This window comes from Typha latifolia, chromosome 11 (genome assembly GCF_019914945.1).
Source record: "Typha latifolia isolate L0001 chromosome 11, TyphaL0001v2, whole genome shotgun sequence".
In the NCBI taxonomy this organism is placed as follows: domain Eukaryota; kingdom Viridiplantae; phylum Streptophyta; class Magnoliopsida; order Poales; family Typhaceae; genus Typha; species Typha latifolia.
The window spans coordinates 9,885,801-9,904,491 of record NC_133096.1 but is presented as its reverse complement, the minus strand read 5'-3'; the positions used below and the strand labels follow the sequence as shown (position 1 = coordinate 9,904,491).

At 37.6% G+C, this 18,691-nt stretch overlaps 3 protein-coding genes across 3 annotated transcripts; 2 read left to right on the top strand and 1 right to left on the bottom strand.

Moving 5' to 3' along the window:
* Positions 1 to 208: 208 nt before the first annotated feature.
* LOC140797431 (uncharacterized) lies at positions 209 to 2,298 on the top strand. The gene has a single exon (XM_073150853.1). It carries the CDS (start codon positions 392 to 394, stop codon positions 2,096 to 2,098), a length of 1,707 nt encoding a protein of 568 aa, XP_073006954.1. The 5' UTR covers positions 209 to 391; the 3' UTR covers positions 2,099 to 2,298.
* A 3,313-nt stretch (positions 2,299 to 5,611) lies between these two features.
* LOC140797433 (auxin-responsive protein IAA6-like) lies at positions 5,612 to 8,568 on the bottom strand. Its single transcript, XM_073150857.1, has 8 exons — positions 8,465 to 8,568; positions 8,260 to 8,306; positions 7,654 to 7,967; positions 7,439 to 7,574; positions 6,660 to 6,919; positions 6,262 to 6,409; positions 6,034 to 6,097; positions 5,612 to 5,884 (listed from the first exon to the last, which is right to left on the bottom strand). Exons 3-8 carry the CDS (start codon positions 7,946 to 7,948, stop codon positions 5,816 to 5,818), a joined length of 972 nt encoding a protein of 323 aa, XP_073006958.1. The 5' UTR covers positions 7,949 to 7,967; positions 8,260 to 8,306; positions 8,465 to 8,568; the 3' UTR covers positions 5,612 to 5,815.
* A 4,561-nt stretch (positions 8,569 to 13,129) lies between these two features.
* Positions 13,130 to 18,322, top strand: LOC140798282 (lysM domain receptor-like kinase 3). The gene is made up of 11 exons (XM_073152089.1): positions 13,130 to 13,884; positions 14,280 to 14,354; positions 15,198 to 15,497; positions 16,192 to 16,337; positions 16,411 to 16,500; positions 16,602 to 16,707; positions 16,815 to 16,966; positions 17,046 to 17,143; positions 17,223 to 17,370; positions 17,606 to 17,713; positions 17,913 to 18,322. Exons 1-11 carry the CDS (start codon positions 13,284 to 13,286, stop codon positions 18,075 to 18,077), a joined length of 1,989 nt encoding a protein of 662 aa, XP_073008190.1. The 5' UTR covers positions 13,130 to 13,283; the 3' UTR covers positions 18,078 to 18,322.
* Positions 18,323 to 18,691: the final 369 nt, after the last annotated feature.

The window sequence follows — 18,691 nt, the reverse complement described above, 5'->3', positions numbered from 1 at the left end:
GAAGGAAAACTATGTAATATTATCTGTAGTTTGGAAAAGAAAATTGTGAGAGTGGAGGTGGGGTGGAAAGTAGACTGTTCTTAATTTCGATCTACTCTCTCAAAATATTTGCAACAATATTGTGTGAGAGAGATATGGGAGAAAGTACCCGTTATACCCTCTTGGTCTTTTTACTTACTATACTTGTAGCAAAAACTTATCTGTCGAAGCGATGCAACCATAGACATACATAATACAGCAGCATTATTAAACGCAGACGGAGCTCATTTTTCAGTGGGGCATTTAGCCAAACATCTCTCGGGCGTGTTGTCGATAAGTTACAATCTCTTTCCTTCGGTCATTCCGCAGCGTGTAGACTCCTCGCTGCCTCTCATCTCCCGTCGTCTCCACTATGTCCTACTGCCACCTTGCCAAAACCCCAGCGCTCCCACTCTTCTCAAGAGTCTCCCCAGTTCCCAAATTTTCCAATATTTCAGATGGCTTTTGCTTGCGAGCATCGGAGGGTAGCAGTGGATCGAAATTTTTATCTGGGTACTGTTGGGAATCGCTAGGCGGTGGAAGTAGAGAAGTAAATGAAAACTTTGCTGAAGAAAGCAGCAGTTTGTGGAAAGCTGGATGCTTTCCTTGCGTTACAAGTGGATTTGCTCCAAAACCCAGAAGTTTCTCTAGTTCTTGTATGCGACGGAAGAGCTCGAACGGGTCTTACTCGAGGTATGTAGACAGAATGAGTGGACTGCGTACTAGGTTTTTCTTCTCCACTGTGTCTGGAAAGGTGAGTTTGGATGACGGTAGCAGTGCTAAAGCTGGAAAGGCGCTTCCTTGGATAGCTGCATATGGAGGCAGGGGAAGAAATCGAGGAGAGGATAGGGCTGCATTGAGGACTAAGCGTTCGTCGTGGGAACAGTCGGCGGATAAATTTTTTGATAAAGATAGTGGAAATTTGGTAAAAGAGAAATGGGACAGGACAGAGAGGAACACAGAGGAGTTAGAACATAGGAATTTTCATGTGGCAGAGAGAGTTGAGCGGGAAGAGGATGAGGAACATGCCGAACCTGTAGATAACCCAAAATGGTATAAGATTAAGGATCGGTACAAACAGTTTGGTGATCGAGAGTCTCGGTTTGAGAAACCACAGGTCCGACAGTGGAGTAAGCAGGAGAATTGGGGTAAAAAGACATGGAAGGAGGGCACTGAGTCGAGCTTGCCGAGAATGGTCGGCCAAGGTGTTTATGGGGTTGGCCCAGTTTTGGCAGCTTTGACGGCAGGAAGGAGGGAGTTTTATGCTCTATATGTTCAGGAAGGGTTGGATTTTAGTCTAAACAACAAGAAGAAGAAGGACAAGAAGGGAGTGGAGAAGGTCTTGAAGATGGCCGAGAAGATCGGTTTGAAGGTTGTGGAAGCTTCAAAGCATGATCTGAACATGGTGGTTGATAATCGTCCGCATCAAGGTTTGGTTCTTGATGCTTCTCCCTTAGAAATGATTAACATAAGGGAATTGGAGCCAATTGCGCTAGGGACTCAAAAGGCTCCTATTTGGGTCGCTTTAGATGAGGTTACCGATCCTCAGAATTTAGGAGCCATTGTCAGATCTGCTTACTTCTTCGGTGCGGACGGAGTGGTCTTGTGTGCAAAGAATTCTGCTCCTTTGAGTGGAGTAGTTAGCAAAGCGAGCGCGGGGTCTCTTGAACTGATTGAACTGCGGTCTTGTAAGAACATGATGCAGTTCTTGTCTTCGTCAACTGAGAATGGGTGGCGAGTTCTTGGAGGTTCAGTTGCTCCTAAAGCTATTCCTTTAACTGAAGTTGAACCTGGGGAGCCTACTATCCTTGTGTTAGGTAGTGAAGGCAGTGGATTAAGACCTCTGGTGGAGAGGTCATGTACACAATTAATCAGAATTCCCGGTAGTATTGATGGATATGCTGGAGGAATAGGAGCAGATATAGATGAAGGAGATCAGAGTCAATTGGGGCAAGATCTTAAGTCCTTTCTTGCTGTGGAGAGCTTGAATGTTAGTGTGGCAGCAGGTGTGTTACTTTTCCATTTAGTCAAGGGGAATAGTCATGTGATAAGCGAGAAGCCTAATAGTTCTCTTGCATGAGTTTGATGTCCTTTTATTATGTTCCTTAATATTTGGAATACATCTTTAATTTTAACTATTAGCAATCGATGTTTCTCATTCAAAAAATCATTCTTCTTGCTGAATTATAACTTTACTTAATAACCTCGGTACCTTTGGATGTACCAGTATCTTGATGAGGTAAGAGCTAGTAGCAACAATGTGAAGAATTAGCTTCCATATTTATGGCTTGATTCACAGTAGCCATGACTTGTCTGTTAAAGAAGAAGAGTTAGTCAAATTGGTTAGAATTAGAAATCCACTGTTAGTAGCTATAGGTTGTGTATTTGTTCCATTTTTTTTCATGCACATGGATCTTAGAGGAAATACCAGTAACATAGGCAATAACACGAAATAGGTGAAGTTTTTAGTCATTGTAAATCTGAATATACTACTGCATTTTTTCTTAGTTGATCTTGTTATCTGCTTCAACAACAAGTCATTGATTCAAGTAGATTTTACAGTAATATGGCAGTTCGAAGATAAAATTAAGTAATTAACTCGTTGCCTCCTCTTGCAATGTTACATTAGCTTATTTTGGTGGACTTGGCGGAAGTAGATCCTACCCTACTTTTAGATTAAATGTATCCACTATAGTCATCTCCCCAGCTTGTGATTTGGATTTTCATCTTAATATAAGATTTCCTGTGTAGCCTTAATCAGTCAGGAATTCAGGGCCCAGGAGTTTAAATGTCTTATATTTCAAGGAAGATGTCATTTTTTAACCTCTTTGCGGCACTTCTAAAGAGGCCTGATTTAGTTTATCATTCCAGCAATAGATTAGGCTATCCTTGTGGAACAGGCAATGTATATAGGGTCTTTTTGTACGAAGCATAACATCAGGAATATCAACAGAAATAAACTAAGAATTTACTGATATGCAATGGCTAATTTTCATGGATCTGCAATATTTATTTATGACTAGAGCTGGGGCTGGGCTTGGCCCCAGATTGGGCAGTTCAGATGACACAGAGATCTGATATTGATCAATAGGGCAGAATGATACCTCTATATTGGGTTAGGCTGCAGTGGGCTGAATCTTTCTTTTGGTTCAACTTTTCTCTGATGTTATACTCTTTTCATAGGAAAACATTAACTTGTTCAAAATTGGATGAGGAAGCAGGAGACTCTCCCATTCTTCAAATTTGTATGCCATTGAGACAATAGAGTGAAATACAAATTTTCCAAAATATCAGCAATTATATTCTTTGATTTGAAGTAGCAGTGTTATTATTATATTTCTGTTCTTGCTTAATCATGAAAGCACTCTTGATGCCTCTTCATTTCAGCTACAAGTAGTATGGTTAGAGACTATTAAGCATCTTGTCTTGGAAAACCCAATAGTTATCATCTCCCTATGAGGTATTGAGATGTCACCTGTAGTATATACCATCTGCATGTACAATAATTGGTTAGTTTTATTAGTCTATAGTTTCTTACACATGATTGGGCTCTCAATTGTAACAATTCTTTAGCTTGAAACTTGCATCTATAAACTCTACTATATGTGGAAGAATATTCTGTCTTTTTTCTTGTAGAATGTATGAGAATATTATGCATGTTGATATGATCACATGTCTAAACTCTACTTTATGCCTCAAGTTTGCTAAACAATTAGAGATGTAAGTATTATTAAAGTAGATAATTCCACCTCCAATGTTACTACTTTTTCTCTTCTGGGACCATGAATCTAGTCCACACCTAGCAACAAATGCATTGATGGAATTCATGAAGGATGTGGATCTCATAGGTGAACTCTATATCAAAATAAAGAATGATAATAATAATAATTATTATTATTATAATAAGCCACCTTATGATATGACTATGTGACAATTGAGATCATCAGACCCTCTCTTTGGAATCCATCTTTTGATAAATTATATATTATTTATTAGGTACATGAGTCCTTTATCTAGTGGCAATACATTGAAAGAAGTGTTAACTATGCCCTAAACTTAGGTGGCATCATGCTTTTAAACATGTCGCTATGCTAATTGCCCCTAATTAGATGATATATTATAGGGATTTTTTTCTAGCACCCTACATTATGTATGTTTGTTGCTGTTTAGACCCTATCTTTTGCAATCCAAACAGCGTGTTTACTAGGATTTAGTGAAAATGCCCCTGTAATTATATGTTCTTTTATCAAACTATCCATTGGCCTTTTAAAGAAAAAGAGATAAAAGGGTCAACTAACTAATAATAGTGAAATAACAGAGTCTGAATTGGAATAAATAGATAATATAGGGTGCGAAATGAAAACAAAAAAACATTCTATATATTATAACAAAAAAACTTTGGGGACTGGTCCGCTTAATTTTGGCCACCTTTCCGACCTACTATTCCGCTTTCCACCCTCAAAGGAAAGCTCGTCGCACGCCGTGGAATATATTTTTTTCCCTGTCTCTAAAAGAGTTGAGACAGAGAGAGAACAGAGCATGAGCATGAGCATGGGGAGGAGCACATACAAAAAAAAAAGAACTATTATAGAGAGATAAGACGCGAACTGCGAGCATATTGCAATCAAACAGTGGCTTATTCTTTTCGTATTCTACCAAAACTCTCTTCTTCCTTTCGGCTGTCTCCGAATTTTAGAGCGTGGCCCAAATGAAAGGGACCACTCTGTTATTTCCCCCTCGCGCGAATATTAAAGAAACCTCCCAACTGTGGGGTCAGCTGATGGGAAAAGGGCTCTCAAATTTTTGACTTGGAAATATTATTTTATAGAGGAAGGTAGACAGGTAGGCCTAAGTTTTCAGATGACTTTAACTTATTAGAGATTTTATGAAGCTATAATTTATGCTGAGTAAAATTGATCTTGAAACATATAGCAAATGAATAACTTTCGATAAATAAGCTGATCATCAGGAATGTGCATCGACCTACATTTGTGACCAGTCTTTGAAGATCAATTGGATGTCCAGAAATGGGTAGCAAATTTGACTACAGCTTTTTCTGTATAAATGTCAGACCAAGATCATATCTAACATTACCAGCTCACATATGACTTTAGTTGGAGGGAGGTGGGGCTACTAAATTTCTTTTTGCAGCAGTTTGTATGCATCCTTTGGGTGGCGTCCAGGTTTGGCAACTGGAGCTATCAGAAAGAGGCAATGGTGTGCTAAAAGGTTTGTCTGATTCGTTGAGATACAACCAAAGTTTGGGCAGCATCTTGTGTGGTCACATTCACACCACTATTTGGAATAGTTTGACACCAAGCATGCAAGCAAGCAAGCTGCAAAGGTCCTACTTGGTGGATTGGGACCAGCTCTAACTTCCTCAATGATTGGATCTTGCACAAGAACTAATAGTCGAAAACCGAATTTTTCGGTTCTTGAGGATAAAGAAAGCCTTATCGTGATCGCACGAGCTAATTTCTGTTGAACTGAAAGTTTAGTAATGATCAGCATGACCTTGTTTCAGTTGCTTTATAGTGCATAGAATTTCTGATCTAGAGAAGTATTCTACTATTCTAGCTTATGCATCTCAAGCTTGCAAGTAAACATTTGCATTTCTACTTGGTGCATTTACATAGGGCTTGGTATGCCATTCCCTGCTATTCTCCAGTTTATCGGTTGTCTCTACAGATTGAAAAGAAGCAGCAAAGCTAAACAGATCGAAAACAAGTCATTCTTCCAGAAGAAAGTAAATGTTAGATTGATGACTCAAATGATTAAACACTCCTTGTTGCCTCCCTCAACTCAACACTTTGTTGTTGTCGGTGATGGTGGTGGTGTTGTTCCTTTTCCTGCAGACTCCTCCCAGCTGGAGAAGAAACAAAAAAGATTACTGTAGTGAGCTCAGGCGCGATAAGCAATTGGTTAATTTGCGTTATACTACTGAAATCTATGAAAGACATCAGTTTGAAATCAAAACCGGAATCAGATTAGACTCTTAGAAAACCAAGAACATACCGATAGTCCAGAAAGCTCTGATGTCTTTAGCACCCTCAACCGCCTAGCGGTTGCAAGAAACATGCTGCAAGTGTCAAAAACAACAGTGTTTCAGAATGTTAATCTATTTGTTCTTTGTGTTTGGCTGCTGAATTTTCTGTGCCAGAGTTCAAAACTGGCAGCAAGGGATCCAGAATGAGTATTGAAGTCATGACGTGAAATTTTTCACAAGGGAATAAGAAAGCTTACTCCCAAGGTACATCGCCGACCAGCATCCTGTCTCCTTCTCTGTCTTCATAAACTAGAGTATATTTACCAGTCCCATCTAGCAAGCCTGAAAAGGTTTGTTCTTCCTCTCCATGGTTTCGACTTTCAACAACAGAAGGATCCTTTTGAGCTAGACATAAAGAAATTAAACATGTGAACAAAAAAATCGAGCGATGTCATTTAAGTTTATAGCCTAAATAAAAGAAGAAGAAACCATATTTTTACAAACAAGGTGAAGATGTCAACAAAATCATCATATCCAGAAATAAGATTTGTTTACTGCATATTACAGGCTGGAGAATTGCTACCATGTGTAGATATGCTACTCCTACATACATGCAAGTTAAGACTCAAACTCTCTATGAAATGAGAAAGAATACCTTCAAGAAGGCCTCGAAAGAGCTCTTCGACAGCCAAAGGAAGTTTCTCATAGCTGTCGTAGATCTTCAGATCTACTTTCCTTCCAATGGGAATCCCATCCATATTAATTTTAACTAATAAGCCCTTCCTGAAGCTAAGCTCTGCTTTGACCTCTCCTTCATTTTGTGATCCAAGAGAAGGTTTTGATGAACTACTTGCGATATTCTTTCTAAACGACCGGATGGGAGGCCAACCAACTACAGGAGCAGTGCCAGTTCTGCTATTTTTATGGCAAAAGAAAAGTGAATTAGATGATGCAAAACCAATCAAATTATCTAGCAAATATAAAGATTCTCAATGACAAACATAGAAATAATTAATTCAGACACAAATTACAGCAAGAATAAGAGCCTTCAAATACTAATGCAATTGAAACGATATAACATTTCAGATATCAAAAGAGAGTCAAATTCCATAGCAGTAGTTTCACCGGACCAAGTAATAATAGAAGACAGAAGAACAAAAGCAGACCCAATGAGAAATATTTTGCAGCAAGGAGATGATTAAAGGAAGTATATTCTTTTTGAAATAATTTTTTTCTCAGCAAGGCTCCATTTGCAAACATGCATTAAAAGCTGATTTTTTTTTTTTTTTACAATTAGTGGAAAACTCCAGAGCTCAATATTTTCAAACTAAGTGTCTAAATACATTAAAAGTATGCAGAGCTTTGCAGGGACTAAATAATAATATATAAAATTCCAAAAAGTTTGAATCAGTGGTGGCATAGGGTTATCATTACCTTGTCTGAGAGCATGCCTTTCTCTCGAGCCTGAGCTGCTGCTCTGCCTTGCCACTTGTATCGGTAAAAACTTCTTTTCCCAGTCCAGCTCTATTATTCAGCTGAAGCAGCCCATTCTGCTGCTGTTGATGGTGATCTGAGAAAGAAGAAAGGCATAAGAAAGAAGAATAAAACTAATGGAAATCAAAGAAGAAGATAAAGAAATAATCCATTACCTTTTGGTTTGGACTCCACGGTGTCTAAAAATCCCCTTTTAGCTCCAGAATAAAGATTATAGATGTTGGTGGTGGTTTTGGAAGCCTTAGAAAAGTACCCAAGAGATAGAATAGAGGGTTCTTCTTCTCTTCCAGGAGGACCAAGCTTTAGCTCGAGCTTTCTCTCCTCTTCAGCTCCTAAACCACTGCTTCCTCCTCCGCCACCAGGATCTCTCACCATCCGGTGCCTCTCATTCGGGATCAAATCAAGCAACTTAGGACAAGGATCAACTCTTCTCTTAGAGCCTTCTTCCATGTTTGCTATGATATGAAATCTTGTAGCAGAAAACCACTGTCTGGTTTAGCTTCTCTGGGGTAATAAAATAGATAAGAGAGGACTAAACACCCACCTCCTATATTTCAACTCTCAAACTAGGAAACGAGAAAATGTCAATATCCAGGTCAAAACAAACGCCACAAGACCCGGATGAGAAAAAGGTAAAAAAAAAAAAAAAAAAAAGATACAAATGTTACTCCTCATAGAAAGAGAGAAGGTAAGCAAACCTTTTAGAAAGAGAGCTCATAATGGGAAATCCTTATCAAACATTACCAATGTGTAGGACTTACCTTCTCAGCTCTGCGAAGAGGCCAGGAAACGACAAGCCAAAAGAAATCTGTTCAAGAACAGAGGAAAAAGATGCAGCACTTCTCTCTTTCTCAACTCTCAACCTCAAGGTGAAAGTTCTCAGACCCAGTTGTTAAATTACGAATACAACAAACCCAAGTCCTCAAAATGATATCTTAGAGAGATGAGAAGGAGAGGAAGGATTACCCTGGCCTTTGATGCGCTCACGTTGCTCTTTTTATATCTTTTAACGCCAGCTCCTTTTTCTTTTTCCTTTTTTTTTTTTTTTGTTCTCCTCTGGATTAGCTGTGGCTAAGAAAAGGGACAAGATTTAACAAGGCCACTGTGACAGATTCCATTGTCTCAAGTCGCAACAATGGATCCAGAGATGGAATTTAGAGCACGACTCACGCAAGTCTATTGGATGTAGTGGGCTCTCTTGCAGAGAGGCGTGCTTCGATTACACCACCACACTTTGCCCAGCCAAGCAAACAATGGTGATGGATATCTTGTCCTGTTCTCTTCCTCTCTCTTTCTCTCCATATTATATGTATATATATATAGGAAAATGTTTTGGCTTTACGAATATTTTGTGATGGAATAACTTTACATATACATTAATAAACTTATTTCGTATGCAATATGAATCGAGAAATAAGGAAGCAAAGACCGGACTACTATGTCAAAATTAAGATCAGTTTGTACTTCGAGGGACAAATGGGGATGTGGAAAGTTTCTTAATTTGCGTGTAGATTTAGCATTACTCGTATCAAATTGTTTGATATTGGTAAGCCACCTATTCTTGTTTTTTTTTTCTTTGCCTACTTAAACAATAATTCGCTCTTAAGATAAGATACTAAAATAATATAACTTCTATTCTTTCCCATAACTAAACTACTAATATGAGTAAGCTAATGGTTATATATGTCTTCCATCTTAAAAGGGTTGTTAAGTGTGCTTTTCACAGGCTATTAGTTTCATAATAAACTAGTGTTAGCTCTACCCATAGTATATTATTACTAAATAACAAGTAATATTTTAGGATATACTTTCTCATTATGTTCTTATGTATGACACTTTTATGTACAAATGAAGCTAAAATGGTATCAGTATTGTATAAAGACAAACTCGTAGGAATACAAGTTGGTTGTGATGCCTACGTCCACTAATCGTAGAGAGTATAGCTGGGGGACCTCTAGCCACGGGTTATGTAGAGAAAATTCAAAAGTTGGCATTGGATTGAGCACTATATCAATCTATTCGAGCTACTTAGACTATAGCAGAGAGAGAGAGAGATAGATGTGGTCCTTCTACACCAGTGGCAGTAAAGTGGAGGTCAATATTGGACACAGAGGATGCTCACATGACACATGCGCTTTCCCCTGTTTTTTTTTTTCTTGCTCTGTTTTGGACTATGGGGATAGGAGGCCAAGTCGGTTGGATAATAGATTAGAACGATGGATGTGAGCACTAAATTTGAAGATGTACAACATCTCTTTAGATATTGAAATCTATCGAGTAGCTATGTGGGTAACCTTACCGAGTGCGGTTACTGGAATCGGAACCGTCGAGTTGAGTTGGTCGGTGGAAGGGTTGGTACGACCGAGTTCCACTCGGTTAGCTGAATGACGGCGCGTGCCTACGGCTACCGATGACATCTCGCCACGTACGACGTTGGACTTTTGTATTTGCGCAGCGCGCATGCGCACGTGTGCCTCGTATTGTTTCTAAAAAAGTCTTCGAGTTTTTAATCGAAACATTATAAACCAATTGCGAGCGTAGTACTAGTAGGTCTTCTCGTGACCAAGCTAGCCTTTTTTGCAAAAATAGGTCAATTGCAAGGGCCCAACTTGCTAGGTCTGGTTAAATGTTAATGGGCTTCAAATGTGGCCCATTGGTCTCAGGCCCGTTATTAAGAAAAAAAACTCGTTATTTGCTAGGTGACAAAGGTCGAGTGCTTTGCACGTGATATGGAAATACGAATAGGAGATGATGTGTGCCAATTTAAGCTGACAAGAATGATGAGGAGAGGAACATTCCCCTTATTATGTCTCCTTTCTCTTTGCCCCTATTTAAAGCCACAACATTGATTTGTTGGATTAGTTGCATGGTGATGATGAACTTAAGCTTTATTACGTCTCATTTTGGCTTCAATTTTTTATTAATTAATTAATTTTTCCTTTATATTTTTGTATTTTCTCTCATCTCCTACCTGAATTTTCTTTTAAGTTTTTTTTTGTTGGTCAAAAGCTTGTTCGCTTCTGCATAGATGCTCTTCTAGTTATTTTTTTGATAACTACGTGTCAGAATTAGAAGCATTTAATATATAAACACACAAAGAGACCCTTAATTGATAGTATATATGTACAAATAATTTAGAGTTTTTTTAAAATATTTCTATTAGTATATTTAGAAGGGTAAATATATAAAATAAATTTTCAATACTGCCCCACGACATAGATTTGAACTGGAAATTTACTGTCAGTTCTACAGGTTAAGATTGTAAAAAAAAAGAATTAAATAAAGTCTCAAAGCTACTCTTTATACTATACTGTTAATTTTTCTGTTAAACTTAACCGAATAATATCAAAATAACCAAAATGCCCTAATCGTGTTTGTTAGAGAAGACATACAGATTTTGATATAATATAGCAAAATTATTAAAATAGTCAAGGTACTTGGTTAAATTTAACAGATTAACTTATATTACGACCTAATCTGATCCGCAACGGTCCTAGACTTAATAAAGCTTATAAATTTCTATGAAATCTACGAATAATCTAACCGTCGGATCTTCCTAAATTTTAAATATGTTGTAAATCAAAGAGAGAGCTTTCCAACGAATCTAAGATCATATGATTCAGGCGAATAGATCTCAAGATATTGGCCAAAGAGTGCCCAAAGGTCAATTAGATCTTAGCTTGATAGCTCACCAATGGGATAGATGCTAGGTTTAGTTCTTGGTGTGAATGGGAAAAAGTTGCTGTAGAAGAAGGTGATTAGAAGCTGAAAGAAGCCGACCAAAGACTTAAGCGGTGGAAGAAAGAAGAAGGCGCTAATGGTTAGAGACAAGTATAGAAGGAGATGAAGGCCAAAGCCAATTCTACTATCATAATTATCGTTATCATCATACTCCAATTAGGATTTCTTCCACATATATATATAGGCTCACCCTAAGAACTCATCAACTAAGTTAAACAACTCCAAACAAACCCTAACAAACTAACAACTAAGTTAAAACCTAACAAACCAAGTAAACTAGTCTTCCTTTATTTTACTTTATCTTCTCGGATCGTTTCGTCATAGATAGATTCTGAATCTAGAGAAATCATGAATATAAAAATTGTAGATCTAGGAGTTAGCGACTAGTTTGATATTATTTGGATATGGGTAAAATATTCTGCAAATATTTTCCCAAAATTGTACAGAGTTGAATTTAGCTAATTAAATAAAATTATAACCTGCTAAGATTTTAACTAAACTAAATAACTAAATAAGATAATTAGACTTAATCCATTGAGCCCAATCTTCCTTTGATGTGATTCGATCTGACCCGATTTCGTATCAACTTACGGTTTTAATTTAATCATAAGTATAGTGATTTGTTTGAGATTTTTTTTGTTGATAAAAAAAGTAACTTTGTATTATTGAGACTTTTTAAAATCCAAGAAATAAAGTGATTTTAGACGTAACTAAAAAGATAAAATATATTTAATTAAAAATAAACAAGTTTATATTTTAAAAATTAGCCTCATATAGAGTCACATCAAATCATGTATGATGATGATACACAGGATAAGCATTAAGAGCTGTAACGCATGTGAGCAGACAATAAGTACGCACGAAATAGTATGGACTGCCTCGCAAGCTACACTACGATGAGCCACGTGGCAGAAACATCTAATAACTACCACATGAGTCATGACTGAACCCACCTACCATGCTCATCTGCCACATGCTCAACGCCGCCATCTTCACATAATCACATTATACTGTGTATTTTTTCACATTAGTCCCTCCCTTTTCTTGTAATCATATATGTTATGGAAAAATACGACAACAAAGACAGTGTATAGTTGGCTAAGAGTATACTCCTTAACTTAGAAGTCCAGACTGGTATATTGATTGCTTTATCTAACTTCTTCCACCATCTCTTTTATCCCTTTCTTTAGATAAAGGTGGGGCATGCATGCATGCATGCATGTGTACATGAACCACCCATAACAAGCCATGTGTACATGAACCACCCATAACAAGCCCATCTCATTGTGTTCTCGAATGATTGCCCAATTAATGCGATCTGGCAGCTTGCCAGGTCTGCCGGGGGGTCTCGAGTGTAGTAAATTCCTCCATCAGGGGGATGCAGCGAATCAGGATGTTGCTAAAAGATCCTTCTCTATGTTTGCTCTTTTGCTGATGGCTTCGGACGGTCCGGATTATTTCAGAGCTCTAAGATCGCCGTTTCGCTCTCTTCGCTTAAATGACGACAATGCCCTCACTCTCCCTGTTTTGGATTTTACACTTCACGTCCTATCTTTTCATTAATTTTATTTTAATCCTTTGTTTTGGATTTTATGTTCACAAAAAGAAGTGTTCTTTAGAATCAAATTTGAGTTTTCATATGTAAGAAATTTTACTTTCAAAAGATCCTAGTAAAATAATTTTTTGTCATCAACGACGATTAATTTGGAGTGCAAAAATGAGGTTCGAAATGTAAGATGTGAACTATTATATTTAAGAAAAAAATATAGGGGTGTTAGATGTAATATCTCATAATGACAAGCGCATTTAGGTAAAATTAATCACGCAAGCCCACTAATCTGCCCGCCCTTCCCCTTGATACGCTTCTCGAGTTTTTACTCTTCTCGCTTCACTGTGAGTGAGTTCACACTCCACTCCACGGAGCCCCCAAGCCTTCCTCCATCCTCTCTCTTTTAACCACCTCGAATCCCATCTCCTTCTCAGATCTTTCTTCTCCTCTCTCGTTTCTGGATCCAACCTCTCGATCTCCCTCCTTCAATTTCCAATGGATCTACTCCAAATCGCTCTCTCGCTCTCCTTTCTCCTCCTCGTCAACTCCCTCTTCTCCTACTCTTCTACTCTTCCCACCCCTCTCGGTTGCACCGACGCCTCTCGCCTCTGCACCTCCTTCATCGCCTTCAAGACCAATCCCGGCGCGACCCTTCCCAAAATCCAGAGCATGTTCGATGCTTTCCCCGAGGACATCACCGCCGACGAGGGAAGCAGCCCGGGTTACGTGTTCGTGCGAAAGAACTGTTCTTGCTTGTACTCGAAGAAGTATTTGACCAATACAACCTTCACGGTTCAATCCGAGGAGGTGAAACCCGTGTTTCCGATGGTCACGGCGGCGTACGGTGGCCTTGCGTTCTTGCCGAATTCGACGAGGACTGGTAGGGCCGGAGCAGTGGTGTCGTTGCACTTGGTGTGCGGGTGCTCTAGTGGGCTGTGGAATTATCTGATGAGTTATGTGATGGAGGAGGGAGATACGATTGCTTCGCTGTCGAGTAGATTTGGGGTGAGCATGGATAGTATTGAGACGGCGAATGGGATGTCGGGGCCGGATGCGGTGGTTGTTGGCCAGGTGTACTACATTCCGTTGAATTCTGGTGAGCGCCGCCCTGGAGATTATTGTGAAAGATTCGATTTTTATTCAATTAGTGTATATTTCCTTGGTTAACAAGACGTAATAATTTTTTTAGTCAACTATCATTTAGTTACTTCTTAGTTTTTCACTTATCAAAGGGAGACATACTCAAATTTAGTGTTCTTGACTATATCATTGAAAGCTATGGCATAATCGCGTTATACTGAAAGCTACTTCTCATTTATGAGCTGTTACAAATTCTTCTGATCAGTGAACATTCTTTTCTATATGCTTTAGTCATGCTTTCCTCAGTAATCCATTATGAAGCTTCTCCATCTTCCTAAACTATAAGAGTATCACTTATTTTCATCATGAAATCCATCTTAGATCTCTAAAATTTACTTCTGCCATCTGTAGTTCCTGGACAACCCTATTCGTTGATGTCTTCTGCTCCTTCACCTGCTCCAGCAGCTACCTTTGACACACTCTCAAGTAAGTATTGTTATGTCTTTGTAGTTATGCAGTCTTTACTCTTTAAATCTTGATATAAAGCTTCTAACTGAATATAGTTCTGCTTCATTTTTTATGATCGACTGCTTAGATTTGAATCCAAACCATATCTAGGTAACTTCAGAATTCAGATTCTTTTGATGGTTGATTCTCTGGTAGGATTTAGGGATCTGGATGTGGTAATTGTTCGTGATTTGTTTGCTAGTTGGTTTATCTCAGCAATGTGACAGTAGATGTCGAAAGAGTTTTTGATGTTTGTTGGCTCATGGCTGAGTGGATGATGCCGAGGTTGTTAGTGTTGTAATATGATAAGTGAGACTATATACTTCTAGTTTGGTGGCAGGACTGCTACAGCAGATGTTAGAGCATATATTATCCAGATGATAATGTCCTCAGTTGTGAAGGCCTTTCATAACTTATCTTCTATTGAGAATGGGACTGCTACTCCAGATGATTCAAAGTGAGGCACTAATGCTCTTAAGCTAATAGTTGGATTATCCCTGAGATGAGAACTTAAGCCATTATTTTTATAACAGCTGCATTCTACACACTTGCAATACTTATTTCAATTATCAATTAGTTCTATACTCTTACTAAATAGCACTGGTATTCCAGTAGTACTAGATGGGTTATTTGCATTTTACTAATTTTTATTTATATAGCATTTTCTTATGAGTGTTGTACCAAGACCTAAATACTATGAGAGGTATGTGCAATTTTTTATCTTTCGTATGTAATTTTTGTACCTTTTCATTCATACCTAACAAATCCTTGTTTCAAATTGTATGACTTGTAGTTACTGACTACTACATAATACATTTGCAGAGAAACTAGAGCATCGTCCTGCAAAATTTCCATATGGATGGGTTATTGGTAGCATGGGTGTCGCCCTTGCTTTGATTGCTGTGGCTCTCCTTCTATTCATTTCATTAAAATTCTTCAATTCCCATGCCCAAAATTCAAGGAGTCAAAGAAAGGACCCTGATGAGCCAACCTCGCATAAGTTTCACATCCTTAAAAGCAGGAGTTTCTGTTATGGTTCTGGAAGATACTTCTGCTGTACAATTGGGAATCTGAAGCCATCAAGCGGGGTTGCAGGCAATCACCATATCAATAATCCCAAAGGTTATTAAATTTGTCCAATTTCCATCATTCTTTCTTTCTTTTTTCTGTCATGTATAGTTATATAAGTATCTTATAATACAATTCCTATGATTTCAGGGCAGTCAGAAAATTTTCCTGTATTTTAAACTGATTTTAAAATTTAAGAGTATTTAGAGTACTAGACATGTAAACATTTAAATTTCTTATGATAACCGTCCTACAAAGTCATATTCATCACTAGTAAAATATTATGTCCAAGTAGGAAGCTTACATGTGAAGAAAAGAAACTGGAAAATGTGAGATTTTTTTTTTCTCAAAAGCATAGCTGTATTCATATAATTGATTTAAAAATCATACAAGTCATTTTAAGTAGGATACGAACAAACTTATCAATATAAAACTGACTAACCTGAAGTGGAAGCAGATTCATGGGTACAAGGTATCAGCAATAAATTCTGCAATCTTTCTACATCTATCTAATATATAATTGGGCTGCCTGATTGCTGGCAACCAGATCTTAAATTTCAAAGTGAAGTTAAGCACTTTGTAATCTAATTTGAGGAGACATTTGTTTGTCAATGATAGCATCTTTTGCGGTCTCACACAAGTGCAACTAATTAAAATACTAAGCACACACATCTTGCTATAAATGATGTTTGTTGTTTGAGTAATGCTAAATATTAGAATATGTCTCCTAATGGCACCTTCTATACAGGGATGGTAGCTGAAGCATTTGATATGGAGAAACCTATCATCTTTACACATGAAGAGATTCTCTATTCGACTGATTCATTTTCTGATTCAAATATACTTGGTCATGGGAGATATGGCGCTGTCTATTATGGAGTTCTTCGAGACCAGGTTTGTATGGCCAGTGTGCCTTCTCTAAAGAAAAATTATGGGCCACTGCCTCACAAATGATAATGATTGTCAGGAGGTTGCGATAAAGATAATGACTGCTACAAAAACCAGGGAATTTATAGCTGAGATAAAAGTTCTTTGCAAGGTTCATCATGCTAGCCTGGTATAAATCATTATAAGAACAAGTATTTACCACCTTTTCAAAATGCATTTTCTAGTTACCTTTATTTTTTAACCTTTCTCTGCCACCTAAATTTTGTCAAGGTAGAATTGATGGGCTATTCAGCAAGTGATGATGAGCTCTTTCTTGTTTATGAGTATGCTCAAAAAGGTTCGCTTAAAAATCATCTACATGATCCACACAACAAGGGTGAGTATAGTCTTTGATACTGCTCTTTGCCAATCATTGCCATAACTGTTTTTAGTGAGTGATCCATTTTCTATTGAATTCATGCTCATCCTTTCTTTGTTTGCCAGGCCATACATCACTATCTTGGATCTCTAGGGTTCAAATTGCACTTGATGCTGCTAGAGGTCTTGAATACATTCATGAGCACACAAAGAACCATTATGTTCACAGGGACATCAAAACAAGCAATATCTTGCTTGATAGTTCTTTCAGAGCAAAGGTTTCAATGATCCCAATTCTTTTTGCATAATTGATATTTATCTTGTCTATTTACATATCATAACTCCTTGTTTCTGTAGATTTCTGATTTTGGGCTTGCAAAGCTTGTTGTGAGAGCTAGTGAAGGCGAACCTTCTGCTACAAAAGTTGTGGGTACTTTCGGTTATCTGGCTCCTGAGTAAGTATATTTAGAAGCAGCAGATGCAGAATCTCTAGACTATGGCTTTTTTGTCACGCCACTACTTTTATATTCTTAGATACTTGCGTGATGGGATGGCAACTACAAAAAGTGATGTTTACGCCTTTGGTGTTGTGCTCTTTGAGCTAATATCTGGAAAAGAAGCAATTACAAGGACAGAAGGAATAGTCATAACCAGTTCAGAAAGACGTTCATTGGCATCAGTTGTAAGTTTTTAGTTCCATGAAGCCATAACCCAATCTAAAGTAGCCTACAGCTAAGGAATATATGTAGTTCAACGAAGTAGTTGAGTTAGGATAGCTGAGTTTTTTTATGCTCATAATTTGCTCTTCTGTAATTTCATCTCATTATATATTTTTACCTTTTTTCCTTCACGTTGTTCCAAATATTTTGTTTGTTTAATTCAAGCTTCTCTAATTCCGAGCTGCTGGAATTCTGCAGATGTTGAATGCTCTAAGAAACTGTTCTAATTCAATGAATATGGCAAGCTTGAAGGATTGTATTGATCCTAATCTAGCAGGCTTATATCCTCATGACTGTGTATTTAAGGTGAGTATTTTTAGTAAAAGATGAAATGAGTCCAGTATCATCTCTATGCGCTCTTATTGATATAATTGGATTCTGTCTTCACCTTTTTTACTTGTCTTTCTCAACAACACACCAGATTTGCATGTAAAAAGGTTAATGTACAAATTATGGATCTTCACTTTGCTGACTGACACTTTTTTTGTTGTTGTTGTATCTTAAGATGGCCATGTTGGCAAAACAATGTGTGGATGATGATCCTATTCTGCGGCCAGACATGAAGCAGGTAGTAATTTCCTTGTCCCAGTTACTGCTGTCATCAGTGGAGTGGGAAGCTACCCTGGCTGGAAACAGCCAAGTCTTCAGTGGGCTTGTACAAGGAAGATGAGAAACCCATTCTCCTTCTTCTTCTTCTACCTCAACTCATCTTGTCTTCTCCATTATCCTTTGTTAATCCATTCACCAGTGTGCATTAGTTGTTATCTCTTGGTTTCGTGTTTTGAATTAAAAAAATTTATGTAGCTTGATTCTTTTTCATGTCATTCCCACATGAATATATTTGGGTAGAGAAGAATATTATGTATATCAGAATCTATTCGTCAATGAATGCTTTACCTCGTATTTGTTTGTTCATCGAACTCTTTAACAGATTGCATGAATTGCTAAACAAGTTTCTCATATTTCCAGTTAATTAGGAGAAAATAATAAAGGCATAAAAATAGTTCCATCTTTTCTATAGAACTATTTATCCCAATGATAAAATCATTTTCTTTTATACTTTTCTTATGGGCAAATTCCACTTTACCCCTTTTTGTTTAGTTCGATTGTCTATACCGAATTGCAACCGCTAACTTTTTGATTCAAAACTAACTGTGTTTATTGTTTCTTGGGCGTTAATAAGTGGCAAAATGATCAAATTATTTAAGTGCTTCAGTTTAAAATATATAAAAGTAAGTTCGAGCCAAATCACAAAAATTACATTATAATTTCTTCTAAGATTAT